The 23,590-nt window shown below is 34.9% G+C and overlaps 1 protein-coding gene across 5 annotated transcripts in view; it reads right to left on the reverse strand.

The window, feature by feature from the left end:
• The window catches only part of CNKSR2 (connector enhancer of kinase suppressor of Ras 2), a 267,319-nt gene that overhangs the window by 143,295 nt on the left and 100,434 nt on the right, over window positions 1-23,590 (reverse strand). For all 5 annotated transcript variants that reach the window (XM_078064918.1, XM_078064917.1, XM_078064916.1 and 2 more), the window contains exons 5-6: window positions 16,486-16,527; window positions 362-481 (exon numbers count right to left, since the gene is read on the reverse strand). In XM_078064918.1, coding sequence (XP_077921044.1) covers window positions 362-481; window positions 16,486-16,527 — 162 coding nt within the window. The remainder of the gene's footprint in view (window positions 1-361; window positions 482-16,485; window positions 16,528-23,590) is intronic.

The following is a 23,590-nucleotide window of genomic DNA, read 5'->3' on the forward strand; positions in this document are numbered from 1 at the left end:
CAAACAAAACACCTACTTGCAAGGGCAGGTAACACTGGTTCTTAGTATAAAACTCTTAAACTTCCTTTAAACCTAAGGAACTTTGGTAGGGGGTGAAAGAACGTAATAAAAGCTAATTTAATACCAAAGTAAACAAGATAATTTAGAAATCTCATTTTAAATTCTCTTTCATTTTCATTTATCTTCATAAAACTTCTTATAGTGACAAAATCCCACTACTTTAATTTATCCCTAGAAAAAAAATACCAAAATATTCAAAGTTCATTAGAATTTATGGATTCCCATATTTGGACGCCGCTTTGCCCACATCATTAGCTGTCCACTGATGGATGGTGGCTTTGACAAATATGGTAGCTCTTACCAGCCCTTCACTTGGTTTGATGTTTGCCAGCTGAATCACTTCTAGGTGTGCAGACTGTGAAACCAGAGGATCCGATGACAGGGATATGATGTGGTCACAGACTCCAGAAAGAGTTTTACACTGAAAGAAAAAAATTACGGTAAACACATGTTGTTTGTAACATATGAATCACTTCTTGTTTTAACTTTCTTACAAGGAAAAATAAAAGAAATAGTAGAAGTAGTTAACATTTTAGTCTATAAAATCTGCATAAGAAAGGTATTCAGGTGAAAAAATACACACACACACAACATAATTCTAAATTATGGATATAGGAGCTAAATATCGAAGTATTCCAGAAAGTTATGGGTTTGTTTCTATTACTTTATTATTTGATTCGTCAGATGTAAAATCAAATGATTGTTTCTAAACAAGCTTAATAATCTGAGAAATTCTTGATAATAACCATTGGATTGAACTGAACTCAATAATTTCCGAAACACCGATGATCATGATCTGAAAAGTTTAAAAAAAATCCAGTCAACGACCAGGAAGATGAATCTTCCAAATCTGCTCAGTGAACTCCTCCTACTTATTTGTCTAGACTTTACTGCTCAAGGTTACCTTAGTATAAAGTTTCCTACCTCCTCCAGGCAAAGTTCGCCACTTCCTCAATACTGGTTTCTCAGCATTCTGTGAAGTCTGAAATTGTCTAATTTCATTCTGAAGCCCTCTGGAGGCAGGAACCACGTCCTACTCATCTCTGACTTCTCTTCTTCCCCTCCCCCTACCAACCACCCACAGCAGGTAGAGAGATCCTACAACATATAAGGTACTCAATAAATATGAGCTGAATAAACTGAAGAGCAAATGAGCTTTAACACTTATTAGAGCACCTGGATTGAGGACAGAAAGCCAGTACTTTAGGTTAGGATAAATCCATTCATGCTGCTTATAGAATAAATTTAAAATGTTACATCCATAATGATATGGTCAAGAGTTAGACATGGTAAAATCATGAAGAAAGTGGAACATAAGTGACTGAAGCTTGGAGTACACTCCCCTCAAATATGCTGGCCCTTAGATGCTTCAGACTCTCGCTGTACTTACTGAAACCTGGTGTCCATCATTTGGTTTATTATTTATTATTGTTATTATTATTTTATCTTTATTGTGGGAAGAGCCATTATTTTGCAGCAATCAAGGTGTGTTCTTCTATCCATTTCCAAGATGTCACATTTGTTCTGGGACCACTGCATTGCTCTATTAATAAGGGAGACAGTTCTCTCTGCCTGGTCATGATAATAAGGACTCTCTTTTTATTTGCTGCATTCTGTACATGGCCCATGGCCTCTCAGTCTGTGCTGGGTTCAGCTTCCTCACACCAAACAAACTGCAAAACTAAATTTCTCTCGTAATTGCACTCTTTTTTGCATCTGCTTCTCAAGGCTGCACTTTTATTGTAGCCATCAACCTCCAGAGCCAGACATCAGCCGGCAAGATACCAATACCCATGGAAAGAACGTGGGCTTGATATGAAGACAGATGTGGGCAATCACCACACTGCTAGTTACTTGCTGTGTAACTGTCAGCAAGTTATTTTATACACTTGAGGCTCAATTTCCTCTTGTAGAAAATGGGGTAATAAAAATTGCTTTATATGGTTTATATGACAAATCAGGTTAATGTATAAAAAAAAGAGCCTAATATGGCTCCTATCCAAAGAACACACTAAATAAAAGCTTATTTTTCCCTGGTTGCTTTCTCTACCCTCAAAGGGCTTAATCCTTACTCATGGGATGAATTATCTCATTACTCTTCATTACATGGCTTTGTTGACCATGTTACAATGACCAGTAACCATACTGCATGGTCATGATGGGAGAGTTCACATTTCTTTACTCTCTCTGATGTTCAAATCTTAGTGCTCACATATAATGGAAGTATTTACCCTGAAGAGCTGCTAAGCATAGTGCCAAGAGGAAGACCACCTCCCAGAACTTGGGAATCCTACAGGGCCATATGTGGGCACGTGCCCTGTGCAGTTGCACAGGGGCCTGCGCTTAGTATTATGCTCTGCTCTTACGGTCTTGGGATTTTCCACTGTTCTTGAATAAGGGAGGGACTTGACGTTTTTATTTTGCACTAGGTCTCACATATTATGTAGCACATCCTGGGACCCCAGTTGTGTGTGTGTACGTGTGTGTGTGTATGCTTTAAATCCTCTTGACAATATTCATCAGCAGCCACGGGGAAAAGGACAGAACGGCAGCACTTAACATACAATAACTGGCTGATGTTTGAAAGGGAAGAGAACACTTTGGGGCAGATTTAAATCTTTTAGCTATTCCTTTCCTCTCATGTGTGGGTACATTTTCATTCTTATTTTCTCTTTATCTCAAAGGGGGAGATAATACAGTTAATTCTTAAAGAATTTTTCAATAGGATACTTGGATTGCATGATAATCTAAAGGATATATTAATCTAAATCAGTATGCCAAAAGAAATCTAATAATCTAAAGGATATATATGTTTATATATATAAATATATTTGTTTATATATATATATTAATCTAAATCAGTACGTTAAAAAGAAACCTTCATAGTTTCTACAAACTGAAATATTTCAAGAGTCCAAAGCATAAGTAAATAGGAAAGTAATGGACGTATATAAATGGCTCAATATGTGTACATTACAACATTCAGGGCCTCATAGAACACACTGGTAATGAGCAAGAGTAGCTCTTGTATTCAGGCACTGGAAGCACTTAGAAGTGGGGTAGAAGGAGGAAAGGCGGAAATACTAGACTGGAGATGTGTTTACAAAAAAGAAAATACCAATTAAATCCACCGTATTAAGTTGCAAATCATTTTCTCTGATTCCTCTTCTTGAGTAATTTTGTTTGCCAAATACTTGCTATGTGCAAGGTCTGCTGGAATACAAAAGATGAGTAAAACATTGACTTTACCAGAAAAGCCATCAGGATTTAACAGATTAAAGATCTTGAAAAAAATAATAGAAAGACTTAGAAAAGAAACTCCACTAGAACCTTGCTGCCTATTTTAGAGATAATGTACTAGAACCTTTATATTGTAGTATTTGGCACTTGACTAAGTAAGCCAATTAGAAGGGGTATAAAATGGCCTGGCTTTATATGCTAATTCTGTACTCATTACTGCATCATACATCAAGCCACTGCAGGAAACCACATTAAGAATACTAGGCAAATTTGCAACGATGTGGATGGAACTGGAGGGTGTTATGCTGAGCGAAATAAATCAATCAGAGAAAGACATGTATCATATGACCTCACTGATATGAGGAATTCTTAATCTCAGGAAACAAACTGAGCGTTGCTGGAGTGGGGGGTGGGGTGGGAGGGATGGGGTGGCTGGGTGATAGACATTGGGGAGGGTATGTGCTATGGTGAGCGCTGTGAATTGTGCAAGACTGTTGAATCACAGACCTGTACCTCTGAAACAAATAATGCAATATATGTTAAGAAAAAAAAAAAGAAGAAGAAGATAGCAGGAGGGGAAGAATGAAGGGGGGGAATCAGAGGGGGAGAAGAACCATGAGAGACGATGGACTCTGAAAAACAAACTGAGGGTTCTAGAGGGGAGGGGGGTGGGAGGATGGGTTAGCCTGGTGATGGGTATTAAAGAGGGCACGTTCTGCATGGAGCACTGGGTGTTATGCACAAACAATGAATCATGGAACACTACATCAAAAACTAATGATGTAATGTATGGTGATTAACATAACAATAAAAATTAAAAAAACTAATGATGTAATGTATAGTGATTAACATAACAATAAAAACACTTAAAAAAAAAAAGAATACTAGGCAAAGTTCCAGGGAAGTTATTTAACACATTCTTGTAAAAAATAAATTTGCTCATTCAGTAAAATCGTGTGATATTATGTTGTTAACATTCTAAAGCACAGTATTATCTATGCTACTTAATAGTATATTCTAGAAAAAGAAAACTATCAGATGGTAGGAAAAATACATCCTTTATTATTATAAGTGAACATCAATGTTACAGAGCACCTACCACATGTCTGGCACAATGCTAAATAGTTGACCTTTGAAGAGCATGGGTTTCAACTGAGTGGGTCCACTTATATGCAGAATTTTTAGAGTACAGTCCTGTGAATGTATTTTCTCTTCCTTAGGATTTCCTTAATAACATTTTCTTTTCTCTAGCTTACTTTATTGTAAGAACACACTATAAATACATATAACATACAAAATATGTGTTAATCAGCTATCTCATAGGTAAGGCTTCTGGTCAACAGTAGGCTATTTAATAGTTAAAGGTTTTGTGGAGTCAAAAGTTATATGTGGGTTTTCAGCTATATAGTGGTTCAGTGCATTGTTCAAAGGTCAATCATACTTCATATTCATTATATCATTTATCCTTATAACAAGTTCCTGAAGTAGATATTATCTTAGCCAGCATAGCAGAGGAGAAAGCAAGGCAAAATAAACAGATCAAGGTCATTGCCTTGGCAGAAGAAGGACTTGAATTCTTAATCATTATGCTTACCATCTCTTATTTCAATCCTTAAGTTTCAACTTGTTTTTGACCAATTTCATTTTGTATTGCTTAAAACCTAGGTCTGTATTAAATGGATGTTATACAGCACATTTAAACTACATAGTATAATGAAATATAAGCCAATCTTGCAAGCCTTCTTGCAATTTAGAACACCATTTAGATAAGGAGTAGTAGATTTGAGACTGTGAAAGGCACAGCTCTCTGGGAAAACTTAAAGTCATTTTAGCAGCAAAAGAACAACTCTATTCTAGCCAGAAGATGACTTGGTAATCACTTGTATTAAGGGCATTCTTCTGCTATTTTTTGCAATATTCATACCAAAGAATTTTAAATTCTATTTATCTTTAATTCTAAAAACAGAAAGAAAAATTTGAACCTAAAATTAAAGTCTAGTAAATAACATGCCTTTAATAAAGCTAAAGGGAACATAAGATGGCAATGAGTATTATAACTGACCCTGTGGATTCTGTTATAAGCTATCCAAGATGGTGACAAAAAAATAGTGACTAAACAGCAGTTGACAAATAAGGCTAGCTATAACTCAAGAACCTTTTATAAAACAAAAGAGGGTCATGGGCTAGAATCAGTGGTACTGTGACTTTTTTCTTCCCTCAGTAGTTCATATTAATTTCAGTTATGATTTAATATAATAGAACATATTCTTGGAATGAAATGGAAAGTTTTCATATTCTGTTCTACATACATAATATATTTTATATATATTTGCATATATGTGTATGGTTAGTTCACCTAAAACTAAAAGTTCTAAAGGGAAAAAAGATCCGAGCACAGCACGTTTAGTATAAAACAAATGGTTTTAAAACAGTTGTAAAAGCAACATTTTAGGGGGTGCCTGGGTGGCTCAGTCGGTTAAGGGTCTGCATTCGGCTTGGGTCATGGTCACAGGTCCTAGGATAGAGTCCCGCATCTGGCTCCCTGCTCACTGGGGAGTCTGCTTCTCCCTCTCCCTCTCCTCCTGCTCACGTGAGCTCTCTCTCTCTCGCTCACTCTCTCTCTCAAATAAATAAATAAAATCTTTTAAAAAAGCAACATTTTAGTCTCTGTGGAGATTCAAAAAACAGCAACCTTACATTAATTATATTAATGTATAATACATTATATATTAATAATAACAGCATTATTTCATTATCATCAACTTTATCAAGTACTTATTAATACGTGAAGTTTCAGCTATTGTATTTCAAAAGGGAAACACAGTAAGTACTCTAAGTACAAACAATATTGAAAAGCTAAGGGATAGGAAAGAAGTCTTTCCTATGTTGGTTAGCATTGGAGCATACTAAGGCATGATTGAGCTACTCAAAGTATTTTTATTTACATTTTTCTAAATAAGTGAAGTACTGGGTCAGTTATTCTGAGTGTACTGGAGGAAATGAATGGAACTACCTTTGGATTAAAAAATTAGAAATTCATTTGACATAAGAAAGAACTTCAGGCTCATAAGCTTAACAAAAGATTTTATAAAAAAGAAAGACTACAAAAGGACATTTCTACTTTTTAAGGCATATACATATATACAAGGGAGAAGAATATAAAACCAAGACAAAATGGGGGAAACAACAAACAGATGCATATACATTTTAAGAAGGCAACAATGATGTGAAAGCTACAATTTAAGAACAGCTTAAATGATTCAGGCTTTATTATCAATAAAATGGAAAATAGTAACAAGTTTTTATAGTGTATACATATTAAAAGTTATTAATATAAATATTTCAATTAAAATAGTCTAGAAGACAGAGCATGTTTTAAATTTTTTAATGTTTTTTTTAATTAACACATAATGTATTATTTGTTTCAGGGGTATGTTTTTATTTTTTTGTTTGGTTTGTATATTAGTGTAATTCAGTATTATAAATCATGTGATTCTATGCCAACTTAGGATGACATTTGCATTGTATTTTGTGAACAAGAGAGGTTTTGTTTTTATAAAACAGCACACATTTATTCTAATATTAGTAAGAACTCTAAATGATATAAGCCTCATTCAGAAATATAGTATTCTTAGTATTTTAATACTTGCCAGATCTCTGTGGAGCTAACAATTTTGTACTTCTAATTATGATGGTTCCCTAACAAGATGCAAGGAGTAAACAATCACAGGTAACTTTGAAAGAGTAAAATCCACAAAAAGAATTTAAATTGGTATTTAAAACTATTATTTTACATAAATATTCCCCAACACAGGAAGAATTCTTGCTCATATGAATGAAGAGAATTGAAGAAGAGACAATTTTTTAAACTTAAAAACTAATAGAATAGAATAGAATTTCAATTTAAACCTAATGTAAAAATTATATCTGTATACAGTGAAGATTAAGAGTTTCAAATAGCTTTAGAATGCAACTGTAGGAGCAAATACATGAAGGTTATATGAACTTTGCTCCAACAAGGCCTAGAAAACTCTGCAATTCCTTTAGGTTTCAAATTCTGATGGTGGGGAAAAAAACACAACAAAACAACTAACAAAATGAGAAGAAACCACCACCACCATTCCATAAAGCTATGTATTCCCTCAATAATCACTGAGGGTGAGTATCTGTTACTGATTCAAATGCCAACTATTATGTTCAAGGATTTCACAAACTGGGAAAGTGTTTCAGGTGATCAGTTTGGCTTTGTGCTTAATATCACTGACATTAAGCATGCTGCCCTTGTGTTCCTAATAATGGAAAAGAGGCAGTAACACTTAAAAATAACCATCATCTGCGAATGATGAGGTCAGTACCAAACAGTGAGAGAACATAAATCCCAAATGTGACCTGCTCTGATGAGCAAGAAGTGGACCCACGACACTTCTGACTTACTTCCAATGGCATCCCCAAGACATCCTGGTCTGAATTAAAGTTGACACAAGAGGCCCCACTCTCCTCTAGTTTCTGATAGGGAAACAGTCAGCTGGAAACCAGAAGTTAATCTGGGAAAATCTCCATTCTATTTGCCTGCTCTCTCAGGGGCAAGAAATAGAGGTAGGCAGGCTTGCAGTGGGTCCCCACGTAGTTGAGAGAGCACTCATTAGGGGGCGTGCTACTTTCCAGGCTCAAAATTAACAAGGGTCTGGCCATAGGATAGCTCAGCTAAGATGTAGGTTATCAGGAAGAGGATGCCATTTTACTTTAAAATTTTATTTATTTATTTATTTATTAGAGAGTGAGCAGGAGAGAAACAGCATGAGAGGGGAGAGGGTCAGAGGGAGAAGCAGGCTCCCCGCTGAGCCGGGAGCCCGATGTGGGACTCGATCCCAGGACCCTGGGATCATGACCTGAGCTGAAGGCAGTTGCTTAACCAACTGAGCCACCCAGGCGCCCGCCATTTTACTTTAGACTCAAATAGCAAGACTGAAGCAGTTCATTATAATTAGATGAACTTCAGGAAAATCCAGGCACTATCTATATAGTTAACGGCAAATAAGAACAAACAGCTGAGAACAGGGAGCAATGTCTTCACATAGAGTTGAGAAATTCAAAATTGCCATATGTGTTTTTTTGGGAGGAAAGAGCTAATTGCACTGTGCCAATTATGAATTTATTGGCTCTCAGCTCCAAATTCACCCTTCAGTGCTTGCTCTGTGATATATATGGCCAGGAGGTTTTAAGCATTTCTGCTTTACAAAAAGGACACTGTTAGGATCTTATCAGTAGAGGGCGCTAAAGAAACATCACAAGGGGAAGGAGGCTTCTCTTCCAGGTTCCCTAGTGTTGCATTTTGCTTTGTCTTGTTCCTGCTGCATGGTCCATCAGTGATGGATGTGTGTGAGAACATCCTGTGGTGCCCAGACCACGCAGTCCTTCAGTGACCTCTCAGCCTCGGCCTGGGCTCAGTGGCCACCATCCTGGGGCCCTCTTAGCCTCATACCCACAGCAGCACCCCACTCTCTCGGTGAGCCCTCCCACCAGCATCACTTGCTTATATCCTGGAAGGTTGTTTCCAATTTGCCTGGTAACAGTGGACCAGCTCTGGCTTAGGCAACCCAGTGCAACCCTCTGGCTCCAATGAGTTCTGACCCTCAACCTACAATTCTTGGCTGGTGGGAGAATGTCTGCCTGTAAGTTGTCCTTCCTTGTATATATCACCCCCGTACCCCATCCTAGGGAATGCTTTACATTCTCTTTATATCTGTATAGGTAATCTTCTATTGTAGTTTAATATCTAAAAAGACTTTATTTATTTGAGAGAGAGCAGAGGGAGAGGGACAAGCAGACTCCATGGTGACTGGGGAGCCCGACAGGGAGCTTGAACCCATGACCCTGAGATCATGACCCGAGCCAAAATCAACAGTCGGATGCTTAACCAACCAAGCCACCCAGGTGCTCCTGTTTAATAACTATTTAGATCAAACTTGTTTGTTACAGTTTGATTCTTGTCTCCAGATTGATTCCATTACCTTGATGAAGAAATCTTTTACAGTGACTGCAACTGTAGTTTAAAAAAATTTACAGTGTCAAAAAAAATCCATAGCGTCTTTGATCACACTGTGGTGAATGGTCTCAGATGAAGACGGCTCTTCAATTTAACACTTCATGAGACCATACTGTTTTTTACTGATTTTGTGAGTTATCACCAAAGAATTATGGCATTTAGACCTTAGAAAACACAGATACTCCAATCTCCAACTTAATCAGAAAGGCTAATTTAGTTTGTTCACAGCTAGTAAGTGCCAGAATGAGGTCAAGACACCAAATCTCTTTAATTTTCAAGTTGGTACTCTTTCTACTACATTACTCTGCCTCACTTGACTCCCCAACAAAAACAAGTATTCTTTGAGAACAAGGATTGCACACTCAGAGTCAGTCTGTGTAAGCATTTTATAATGCATAATGTGATCAGCAAATGTAATGTTAGCAAGAACATCCATATAATGTCTATCCAAATCATAATAAGACACATTAAAAAGAGATTATCTTAATTCATTATGTATGGCCATATTCCCTTTAGTATATACACGTTTTCCTTTTGTCCTAGAAAAGACATTTTTTACCTCCATCATATTCTGTCTGATTTTTTCTTTCCTCTATAAGACATTGACTGTAGAGAAGTTAAGTTACAGTTAAAATAATTTATAAGGCAATTAACTAACAAAATGTCAAAACCTGAAGATAGTCTAATACAACACTCAAGAGATCAATGCCTAGTTCAGTAATAGTGTTAGCATGCTTCTTCAGGTTGAACACAAAGATAGTGAAGGGGGCCAAGATAGAAGAGTCACATCAACTGTGAAAACAAAGAAGCCTCTTGATGCTTTTCATCTATAAAACTCAGTATTAGAATTCACTTTAATGAGATGGCCCATAATTTGCCTGTCCAAATACTACAGTTACAGCCAAAATGTCAACCATACAAAAAAATATCTCCACTTGCAATGGCTCCAAACCACAGCGTTAAGAGAAGAGTCTAGCTGTAATTGCCAAAGCTGCCTTTTCAAAGCATTAGGGACCTTCAGAAGACCAATGTAAAATTATTTTGATGATGTCATTAGAGTGCCACTATTTTCAAGAAATCTCTAAAGATAAAATATCAATATGATCATTTTTATTTTATTATGGAACATGCTGCTGTCCCAGTACTTATCTTCAAGGTTTGGGGTAATCAGAAGAAAGCTATGTTTACTTAATTGATACAACATAGATGGTGGGGCAAAGTCTCAAATGAGCTCTTTATTTTCTCCTCTGGGCTCTTCTGTTAGACCTGTTGGTTCTGTGTAGTTTTAGCCATTTCTAGTCTAGATAGCAGAGAAGGCACAATACTCTCAGCCCAGATGGAGTTTAGGAGTAAAGAACTCATACATTTAAAGACAGGAAAAAATTACACGAATGTTTATGAAATATAACAGTCAACATGCCAACATAAGCCTAATTAATGATAAAACCTAAAGTAATGAAAAAAAGAGAATAGCTTGGAGGGAGAAGAGAAAAGATAAGAGAGCATTTACGAGAATGTCCTTCCTACAAACTGTAAAGTACTACTTAACAAAAAGATAATCTTAACACTAACATAATAAAATAGGCATTCATTGTCTTTATTCCTCCCATTATTTTTATGAAAGCAATGGGGATAAAATGCCAGTACAAAGCAAGTGCCATATAGAAGAACACACTGTTGGTCAATGTCAAAGAAGTATTTGAGCTTAGTACAATCTGATTTAAACCATGTGACTTTCATGATCACGCCTGGCCTGAGATTTTCAGTTTATCAAAGCTGGTAGTGTTCCAGGCTCACCAATGAGAGCGGCAGGGCTGTGATAAGCACAGTTGAAGTCTGCTGAAGCACAAGGTCTCAAATGGCTTGTCAGGAGTGCTTCTCTCTCCAGATTCAAAGACTTAGTGAAAGGTGGAAGTGAGGAGAAAGTAGGGTATGAACCGCAAGAAAACTCCAGATTCCCTGTAACTGATCTACTGTGTATAAAACCAGCATCGGTGCAGAGCAAAAACAGATGCGCTCCAACCTATCAGGGAAGGTATAATCAGGGCCAAGCCTAACGGAAAGGGAAATACCAGGTCAATAGAGGGGAAATGCCTTACTGCTTATCAGTAGCCAACAATCACTCAGACGTATAGTGCACTGATCATCTGCATTTCCTTTTTGTCCTTTATGGCTGAGCTGTGTGGTCAGTTCCATTATACTTACTGACAAATTCCAAGGAAACCCAAGTTGTCCAGTTTCCTTTTATTCATTCTCATGTTTCATATTAACAGACATCTTTGTCTACCACTGCAACCAAACAACCAATCCTCTTTTCCACCCAACTTTCTGGTCTTCAGAGTTTACTACTTTAGAGTCTTAAGCATAAAAAACTGTTTTAAAGACAAGAACAGTGAGCATCAGGAAATCTAGCATGTGTACCATAAAATTATCCATTGAAAGCCATCAGGATTATGAATCTAATAGAATACATACTTGTATAATTTTTCATTATAAAAGCAATGCAAACTGGGGTGCCTGGGTGGCTCAGTCAGTTAAACGTCTGCCTTTGGCTCAGGTAATGATCCCAGGGTCCTGGGATGGAGCCCCCCGTCGTGCTCCCTGCTCAGTGGGGAGTCTGCTTGTCCCTCTGCCTCTCCCCCTGCTTGTGCTTTCTCTCTCTCTCTCTCTCAAATAAATATCTTTAAAAAATTTTTTTAAATAAAAAAATAAAAGCAATGCAAACTAATTGAAGAAAATTGGGAAATATTTAAAAATTAAAAAAATCAGCTATTATCTTACTAAGCAAACACAATAAATATTAACATAGAATATTTTCTTTTAAAATTTTCAACAATGATGACTTGTGTTTATAATGCTTTTAATCTGTTTTTTACTTAACATTATTATTTAGAATCTTTCCTTGAACATTGGAACATAAATATTTTAGGTATATTCAAAAATGTAATTTATTCATAAATTATATATTCAGATATAATTTCAAATAGTAACTATGAATAGTAATATTTCATCTTGTAATTGCACCATAATTTACTGACGCATTACCCTATTATTTCCTATTTTTCACTATTATACATAATGCTGTTCTAAATTCTTGTTATAAAAAATCTTATTGTGTTTTATAATTTGTTTTTAGACCAGATTCCCAAGATAGGTTAGGAATACAGACTCTGGAGCCAGACTGCCCGAGTTAAATCCTGTCTTAAATCCCTTCCAACTGTGTCACTTCAGGAAAGTCAACTAACCTTCCTGTGCTTCATATGTTTCCTCATCTGTAACACGGAGAAGGTAGTAATAAAACCTATCTCATAAGGTTGTTACGAGGACCAAATGATTAGTTTATATACAGCACTTGAAATAGTGTCTGAGGCATACTGTAAATACTATATAAATATCAGTATTAAAGTTTCTGAGCCTTAAAATTGCCTAAAACTTAAAAAGGTTTAATGAATGTACATGCCTAGCGGTAAGGTATGTCCATTTTAATTTCATTAGATTCTCACCGGCATTTGAATATTTTTAGTGTGTGTTTTTTTGTGTGTATGTATTTGTGTTTATGAATTGATACGTGAAAAATTGTATTTCGTTACTGTGTTACAGGGATTCCTTGTTTTCTGAGGAAAACCACTGCTGGAAAGTAATGGTCGTTTTTGTGATTTAATTTAGGTATGCAGAGCTTGTCTCTTAAGAAATAAATAAATCCATTGATTTGCATTATCTTTCTGATTTAGCTAATGATACTTATCTATTTGATTTATTTAATAACCTTCATTTAAAAAATAGCACTCATATATTTTTTTATTCCTCACTATGTGTTATAGACTCAATGCTTGTGCCTCCCCCTTAATTCTTATGTTGAAACCTAATGCAAAATGTGATGGTTTTGGGGAGTGGAGTCGTTGAGAGGTGACTAGGTCATAAGGGCCGAGTCCTCTTAAATTGGATTGGATTAGTGTCCTTATAAGAGACCCTAGAGGGCTCCCTCACCCCTTCCACTATGTGAAGACTCTGTGAACCAGGGTACAGGCCCTCACCAGACAGCGAATCTGCAGGCACCCTTATGTTGGACTGCCCAGCCTCCAGAAGTATAAAAAATGTTTGTTGGTTAAGCCCCCCAGGCTAGGGTATTTTTGTTATAGCAGCGTGAATGGCATCTGATTTTGTTGTTCACTCCAGCCTTTTGCTACCACAAGTTTCCTATTCTGGAATTAGAAACTTTTGCTTCATTTACTTGGTAAACTTACTCAAATATATTTTTTCAAAAAGGTACATTAGTGATCTTGCTGATCTAAAAATTATCTTTTTGTTGCTTTCACACATGAATGATAATTTAGATATAAACATTTTGGGACATTACTTTTCTTAAAAGATTTATGAATTTTGTTTCATCGTCTTCTGCCAGTTATGGTTTCACAGTACACATCTGAATACAATATAATTTCTATTTCTTCGAAGTCAAAACCTCTCATGTGTCTCTTCGCACTGGTTAAATGAATGTAGTTGCTTCTTGCCATAAAACTGTAAAATGTTACCAGAAAATATCGTGAAGCTATTATCTTTCCAATTCACTTTCTGACTTTGTTGAGAAATTCAGTTTTCCCAATTTCTATTCCTAAATTTTTCTATTATATCCTTAATTGTTTTCTATTGTTTTCTTCTTTAGAAACTAATAATTAGTTGAAGGTGTGTTGACCATAACCTATCCTCTATAGACATTATCTTCTCTCATTCTTTGTCTTTTTATTAATTTACTAAAAATCTGAGTGTCAATAAAATTTATTTTGTGACTCATTGTTTCAATTTTCTGGAATAACCAGTATGGTTTTTACTGCTATCAGCATGGTTTTCTATTTCCATGTTCTTAGTTTTAAAGACTGCTTTTTTTTAGTTCATTTTGTGTCCAGTTTATAGTGGTTTTGCCTTCTTTATAATATGGTATTCTGTTTTAATGCAAACAATATTCTTTTGATCCTTCTTGAGATCATTAAATAGATGTTCTTAATAAACTTACTGCATGGGGAAGGATTTTCTTCTGACATATGAGAGGATACTTCTTCTCTTTCCCATTCTTTTTCTTTACTCATCCTTAAATAAAGATCTATTTCAAGAAAAGACACACCTCACAACTTTTCTGAGCTATCTCAGTTTGTTTAAGCTGTTGAAGAGTACTCTGATGCTTATACTGCCTATGGAACTCCTAGGATATAGCAGGTTTTCATAAGTGGTAAGTTCTCCTTCCTCTTCATAACTGCCTCCCCTACTGTCTAGACAAAATAAAGATATAGGGATTGGGTCTGGGCTGAGACAGATGATGTTCTAGTGCATATCTCAAGCTACTGTAGTCTCTACTCATTTGTATGAGTACTCTGACTCAACTATCATAGTAACAAAGAGAACATTCAAATTCAGTCACAATTTGATTCTAAACAAGTTATATCAAAACTCAGGTTTTTATTTTCTGGTGCACATAAAAAAGAAAAAGGGAAAATAGAAACAAATAAATACTGGAAAGAAGGTCATGAGATTACAAATGATTGAACTTAGCAGATATTAATATTCTCATTTTACATATTAAGAACAAAGTCTTCTACAAATATCAAATCATTCCGTCATATACCTGAAACTAATATAATGTTTTGTGTCAATTACAGCAATAATTTTTTTTGATTGTTAAAATTTACCTTAAAAAATCTCAAAGAAAGTTAAAGCACTTGACTAAGGTCATGGAGATACAAAGTGTTAGAATTAGGGTTCAGTTAGTTCTTTAGACTTAATGTGATTTCCTTTACACTACAGGAAGTCTAGAAAGAGACTTTTTTGAATATTTTGTTTTAAAGAAAGTATTCCAGCATCATATAACAAGTGGTTGGTATAACTCAATACTATTTTATTATTTTCAAAAAGAATCTTATTGTGAGAAAAGTAACACACAAGTATATAACCTTCTACTGAAAGCTAGCACATTAAAAGGCCAGGAAGGGAGGAGTAGAAATAGACAAATACCACATGATTTCACCATATGTGGAATTTAAGAAACTGAACAAACAAGCAAAGGAGGAAAAACAGAGAGAGAGGCAAACCAAGAACCAAACTCATAATTGTAGAGAATACACTGAGGGTTACCAGAGGGGAGGTGGGTGGGGGGATGGGGGAAACAGGTGATGGGGATTAAGGAGGGCACTTGTGATGAGCACTGAGTGATGTGTATGGAAGTGTCGAATCATTATATCGTACGCCTGAAACTAATATCACACTGTATGGTAACTAACTGGAATTTAAATAAAAATATCAAAAATGTTAATAAAAAATAAAAGAACAGGAGAACTCTAAAAAAAAAAAAGAAGAAAATAAAAGTGCTTTCTGAGCTGAACTGATTGGTTAATGTCATCCACAGTCTCAACCATCATCAGACAGGATCTTAAATTCTCACTAGCTGGAATGTGAAATTGCCAAAGTAAATATATTGCATTCACTTCTCAATTTCTTCAATGTTACTTATGTTGTCATTCATTTCTAACAGAGGTGAAGAAATTATCAGGACCAATGAGCATCAACCAAGTTACAGATTTACAAAGAAAAGCAGCAAACTGTTCATTAATAAGAAAGGATACTTTCTATAAAGTATACTTTCTAATACTTTCTATAAAGTATAATGTACTCACATTCCATTTCTAGTAATAAAATAAAATATTTGCAAAGTCATTAATTGATTAAACAAATATTGCCAAATTAAAATTTGGAAGGTTTTTTGATGAGTATAGAATCTGATCAAAGGCAGATTGACTATTAAGTATTTCATCCAAATGACGATAAGTTGTTTACCCCATTATACAACCAAATACTTTTCTTTTTGTCAAAAAAATTCTGATTTCAAATTCTCTTTTTTCTAGGTTTTTCATTATGTTCCAACCTTACTACATATTACTATCTTAAAATTTGTATCATATTGTATCATATTTTCCTATTAGGATACAAAAGAATGGTTGTAACTAATTTAACTTGTTCTTTTATACTTTTTATATTCTTTTGTACTTTTCCTATGAGATAAGCAGAGCTCATTTTTATAGGCTATACCTTTTTATTTAATTACTAGTTAAATATTTTCTAATGAAGATGAAAATAAATTCAAGCATACTTACCACATGAAGAATTTTATTCTCTGTTTCATACACAGTACAATCCTTTAAAAAAAAAAGAAACATATACATCAGTTTTAAAAAAGTCAAACATGCCTTTTGAAATACTTTCTTAGTGAATAAAGCCAATGTGATCTTTAAATTTAAAAAATAAAATACTTTCTTTGGAAATGTACTACAATTTGAAAAAGTCTTGACAATTCCAACAAAAACAGCAATAAGAATGGGAAAAAAATCTGGAATGCCATATACCAAAATATTCATTGTATTTAGCTCTGATGGTCAGTTACAGAGATATTCTTATTTTTGCTTAACTATATTTTCTAATTTTATACACATATATTAAAAAATAAACAGATACAAAATCAAATATTAGAAAAAATTATTGTAACCATTTTCTATCTAAATTTTTATGTGTGATAAGTACTTTTTTGTTGAAGTATTTCTAGCATTTCAAATACTAATTTATTATAGATTGGAACATAAGGAAAAACACTAATATTTATTTCAATAGTCTGATCTTAGTTTCAAAAATGCTTTTATATTTTCAACTGTTGTAGGCTATCCAATATCCTTTATATTATGCATTTAAAATTGATACACACTACTAATAAACATCAAGTTCATAGTTCTTACCTAAATTTGAATCCTTGAAATTATAAAAAATTGTTTCTAAAAATCACCATTGTCTTTTTACCTGCAGTTGCTAGATTTACAATGAATAAAAATATAGCAAAGTGATCTTTGCTTAGAAACTTTGTTTCTATAGCTCATTTTTCTTAAGAAATTTATAAAATGGGCATGACATTAGTAGTAACCCAATAAGGGTATTGTGAGGAATAAATGAGAAAATGGATAAATGGCTTAGCACAGTATCTGGCATACAGTAAGTGATAAATACATTTTAACCATGAGTTATTGTTGTTCTTTGTCTTTATTTTAAAAATTTAAACTAATTACCTTTACTTCAAAATATAACATTAACTAATTACTATTTGACCATCTAATTTTGAAAGAATAACCATGTTTCACAGTACTGCATATTTTAAGGAATGATAGCCCATTTCATTTTTTCCCCTGAATTTAATTTTAAGAAAAGGAATCTTGTTGAACATAGTTTTTGATAATGCCATTTCACCACAATACCTTGTCAGAAGTATTACATATTCTTATCGGGGCAAAAGTTTTAAAGTTAAATTTGTGTGATTTATTTCACAAACTAATAGAAATACTTAAGGATTGGGCCTTGCTATACTGAAGGGCTTCTGTGCCGAAGAAGAAGTTTGTTACAAATTTAGACATATCTATGTCTCTATAAATTAAGTATGAATTATGTGTACAGGGGAGACAAGGTATAGATAAAGCATTTATACTAGGAAAGTGCATTGTACTTACATCTGAATTTTGAAGAGTCCAATTTTACATTAATTTCAAACACAATTACATCGGTAAGAGATGATTTGGGAAAAGCTGGAAAGTTGCCCAGTTTCCCCAAGCTGCCTGTACAACTTGCTTCAGCTATAATGGATGCAAGTTTGATTATTTACCTACCTTCCCAGAATCAGAGAATATGATTAAATGTTCAAACTTCAAAGGGATTCTCCTCAAGGAAAAAAGCAAATATGATCTAAATGGATACCCTGCTAGTGATACAATAATCATACAGAGAATAACTATTTCAAGTTCTTCAAAATATAATACTTTACTTGCAGATCCCTAGTGTGACACAACAAAAAGAACTATTAAAAAAAATCTTATACTATTGTTAGTAATCATATTGTTTGTTGGTAGTAGTATTGTTAGTCTGTTACTGTTTTGCTGAAACTACTGCGTTTCTTTCATAGGATGAAGCAATCGAACAGTTATGTGATACTATCATTCTATCAGTTTTGGTGTCCTAAGTAATTTTAGCATGAGACAAAGTAGATACATATACAAGGTAAGTAGAACCTAGAGTCTCTTGATGTATTATGTGGTACACATATGTATGTATTTCTTAGTTCCACCCACTGAAAAGACACAATCAACTGAGTAATGAATAAATTCCTCACAGTTAGTGATTTTCAAATACCATTTCCCGGGCCTTCTAGGAAAATGGTGGATTCCAAATCTGGGGTAGGAAATGTACAAGATGAGCTTGGATTGTACTGTGACACAGATAGAAAGAAGCTATTAAACTCTACAAGGATTGTGCCAGCAGGATTCAGAAGTCAACATGAGGTGATTCTTACTGGCCAAAGATGGAGCAATTGGGAATCTAAAAAAATAATAGTTGCAATGAATGGAAACAGGAAAGTACATATTAATTATTACATGTATTAATATAGTTGATGCTAAGTTTTATATGTACCAAATACATCCAAATATATTCAGTAACAGTTGTGTAATACTGAATATATTAAACATGGCCCCTGACTTAGAAAAGCACAGTTTAAGGAGACAGGCATTCACACAAGTAAGTTAAAATATGTAGATTCCCCAAGTCTTCATAAAGTTTAAGTTTCAATAACTTTACAAGTATGAATGCCACAAAAATATAGAAATCAACATGTGAAAGGCCAATTATTTAAAATTTTAAAATACTGATATATTTCTCATTAAAATGCAAAGTGACCATTGTGTTGTGCTATATACATTGCTCAAGCCAAATTTCAAACTTTGTAAACACATTCATCAGCTCCTGCTTCTCAGTGACTAAAAGGATTATATCTATAATCTGAGCTTTAAGATTATTCAAAGAATGACGTACTGATGCATACTTGACAATTCTGACATGACCAACAAGACAAAGTCTAAAAGAGATACATCAGGTGACTGAGGTGGACAAGGTTTTCCTCAGTCTAAAAAACTGTCACAAATATTAAAATTAAAAACTTACTGTTTGAAATAAACAAAACCAAATGACTACAAAAGAAATTGGAATAATTAAATTTTCAAAGGAGGTTTGCGTTATGTTTGTACCATATTCCCATATGTGAACTTATTAAAGCTTAAATCTGCACTAACACATTTGGGACACTCACAATTACTATAATAAAGGCAGGGTCATAGGGCTGGGGGAGCAGAGGAGGAAACAGCTAACTCTGCCTTAAAAAAATCAGGAATGGTGGCTGTTAATTGGGCCTCGGAAAAAGTAGGTTTTTAGGTAAAGAAAATAAAGGCGGCATTACTGCAAAAGCAATAAAACTACACTCCAACACTGTTGAGCTACTGTCATAATTTTCAGATTTTAGCTCTGTATACATGTAAGAATCACTTGGAAAGTGGGTTAAAATGCAGATTCCCAGGTTCAGCCCCAGATATACAGATAGGGTAGACCTGGAGTGGGGGCCCCAGCATGATTTTGATAAAGATGGTATTTTGAAAAACAATCTATTTTATAGGATAAGATGTGATAGAAGAACGCCAAAGCAAATCAAACCAAAAATGACCAAATATATAGAACCTGTAAGACAATAAACTGATTTGTAAATAGTATCTGCTGGCTCACTTGAAACAGTTCTCAACTCCTCGGAACTACCTGCTTTTGTTACACATTCCCCCCACGTATTGATTGGCTTTTCTTTTGTCCTCCTAGTAAACTTATTTCTTTCTTCAACTGCTCACTACTTTGAATATCTGCTTCTACTTGTTTATATCTATACCTTCTTTCAGCCACATCGGCCTGTTCATTATGAAAGCCAAAGGCTTTCACAAAGTGTGGGACACAGCATAATAAAAACCAAATAGAACAAAACAATACAAAAAGGTATATATTAACCTGCTACTTTATATTAGGGAGAAGAACAGAAACTAAATGACTATGTTCTTTTTACTTAAGCTATCATGTTAAGGAGTTCATTTTATCATGCTAAATATTTAAATAGCCATAGGTACCTTAGGGGATTCATTTTATTAATAAGTTATTGTATTTCCATCAAGACATGAATTTAAAATATTGGCTTCTCAAGTGTGGGTTTTATTAACACTTAGGGCCAAATATGTTCCCAAAAGATCATACCCCAAGTTTTAAAAAGAAAATAGCACTGAATATGGAGAAATCCACATTTTTAAGGACCTATTCATGCTAAGAAAAGGTACACCTCTGACGTTCTACTTATTTTTAGGTTAGGATTAAATTTAGATTTTTAAAAAAGATCGGATTTAGAGCTATGCCACTTATACTCCTAGGAATTCTCTTCAGTAGCTCATGCTGTCTTTTGCGGTGCATGCAAAATGACACTTGCAATTTCTTCTTTATCCTTTTCCATATAATGCTTCTACAAACCATGTGATTTAAAAACCACATTTAAATGCATCAAATTCCTAACAAGACAATATTCATAAAGATAATGAGTGTTTCTTCAGTTTTGATCATTTTTTCCTTTTGAAAAGCCTAAGTATGCACAGAAACCGTCTCCCACGGATGAGCTATGTGCCCACACAGGATCATAATCAGTTATTGTTTTTGTGGAACAGTGATGCAACTGCCGTACTGAGCAGAACACATAGAAACACTTCTATGTGTTACCACTGATGCTCCATACTTTGTCAACACATTTTAAGCATCCTGGGGTCACGATGTTCAGTAAAAGTAATTATTTCTCATTAACTGTGTATTATAGGAACAGCTCACAGGTTATTAATATTGAATACATAAAGCAAGAGAGTGAAGAAAAATAGTGTATGTTTCTAATGCTGTATAAAATTATATTTCATGGAACTTTGTAACTATGAATGCCTCTTTTGTTGTTTTGGGTTTTTTTTGAGAGAGAGCATACGCGCATGCACAGGGGAAGGGCAGAGGAAGAGGGAGAGAGAATCTCAAGCAGGCTGCACGTCCAGCTCAGAGCCGGAGGCGGGGCTCTATCTCATGACCCTGAGATCGTGACCTGAGCCAAAATCAAGAGCTGGATGCTTAACCAACTGAGCCACCCAGGTGTCCCTAAAAATATTGTTTTGCTTACATGTAATATTTAAATAATCCATCTATGCAAACCTTTAATAATGGCACCTTTGTACCAAATACTTCACATATTCTGTTGTCAAGGTACCAAAATGTTTTCAATGCTGAAGTGATTAGTTCATATGAGCTGGTGTTAGTTTTATTCATTCACTCATTCATTTACTCGAGTCACAATTCTATTCACCAAAAAAGGTCTTGGGGGCATCTTGTAAGTGCAATTCAATGTTAGGCACTACCAGGTAATCAAAGATAAAATAAACTTGGCCCTTGGCCATCATTATTTATTTCATTATTTAGTGGAGAAAACAATCAAATAATAATATAAGGTACATGACAAATGCTAACAGAAGATCCCATAAAAAGGAGGTAAATCCTAACTTGTTAACTCTGGAATGACCTTCTGGAGGAGGTATTTTACTGACCTTAAATAGCTTTTGAATCTAGAAATTGGGGGTTCACGGGGAAAAGAACACTTCAGTTTGTGCAAACACAATGAACAAAGGCATGATAAGTAAGCACACCAGACTAGAGCATAAGATATGCGGAATGAATGCAACAGGAAAGAAAGTCTAGAAAATAACAGGAGGTCATATTGTGGAGAGCTACCAATGCTAGCCAGGAGAAATTTTGTTTTGAAGGGAATAAAATTTTTATTTTTCTGTAACGATCTATTTTGAAGCCCCATTCAACCATGATAGCACTTAACTTGGTCAACTGATAATTTCTTGTGACTATTTTGGGAGGGATTAAAGTCAGGGTAGCTTATATAGTGCCATGGCTGGTGCTAAACAGCAACATTAAAATGGTGAGCGTGTGTGTTGCGGGCAAGGGGAGGAGGAGCGGAGTCCAAACTCTCTGGTCCAGCTAACAACTCTAATAGCCATCTCTTCTTGTTTCTTTTCTCATGGTTCTTTTTCCTTTCCCTTAGTTACAAGAGTAGCTTTCAGGTCATGTTTTAGATAATGAATCTCTGTAAAGCTGTGTATCTTCCTAGATATACCAAGTAGACATTTCATCTCTAGGGAGGATGGAGGAGTGTGTACTTTACTCTGATTCAAGGAAGAGCTCAGAGATGTCGGAGCATGGGAAGTATGTGATCAAATATATGTTTTACGCAAACAATGGGGAAGAAGTTGTGGATTTGGAACGGAAAAAAACTGGAGGTGGGAAGGTCAGTTGGAATGCTCTTTCAATAGAAAATGTAAAATGTAATCAAAGCTTTAACTGAGGTTATGATGCTGGAAAGCAAGTTGAGGAGAGGTGGCTTACATGTAGCCAGGAATGAGAATTGGGTGACTGATTCATCAGACACAGAGAATAATGGGGAGAAGAAAGTTAAACATTACTCTAGGGGTTCAAACCTGAGCAAATGGATGAATGGCTGAGTAGAGATGTTAGGAGAGACTTTGGAGAGAATAAAATAATTATATTTTGGGTATGTGAAATTAGAAGTGGCTGAAAGACAGGACATTTTATACAAAGCTGTCCAGCAAGCAACTGAATAAACTGAATTGGATCTAAAATAAAGCCAGATCTGGGAGTATTTACACTGAGGTGATAGTTAAAGGCACAAGAAAACAACAAATTCAGTAAAAAAGAATATGTATAGTGAGAAGATAGCGGAGGACAGAAGCTCAGACAATGCTTATATTTAGGAGCAGGAAGGAAGGATTAGTTGCGTGGCCAGGAATAAAGGGAGAAAGGGGTATTACAGAGATATTTATTAAAACTTATAGCAATAAGAGAATTATCATAATTAAGTTCTATGTCTGTGCTGCTTGAAATTCAGTAGTTTTTAGACATATGTGCCTCCTGAGCAATTAAAATGTGCAAAGGAAGAACTGGATTTATAATTTTACTTAGTTTTAATTAATTTAAATTTATATTTTAGTTGCCACATGCAGCTAGTGGTCACCAGGCTAGCCAGAAGGTCAGGTCTAGAGAAATATACTATGGTCCTTCCAACAATTATGAAATGGGAAGCCATTTAACAAGATTTTCAAACAAATAATAATAAAGCAACATCTGAAAAGAAAGATATGGAGTTTAGTTTCCAGTTATTGACCAGATGCTTCACTTTTTTTTTCCTTCCACAAGAGCAGATTCCAGTCTATTGTGACATCTACAGCAGCAGCATAGTACAACGAAAGCAATTCTCTCTGT

This window comes from Halichoerus grypus, chromosome X (genome assembly GCF_964656455.1).
Source record: "Halichoerus grypus chromosome X, mHalGry1.hap1.1, whole genome shotgun sequence".
NCBI lineage: Eukaryota > Metazoa > Chordata > Mammalia > Carnivora > Phocidae > Halichoerus > Halichoerus grypus.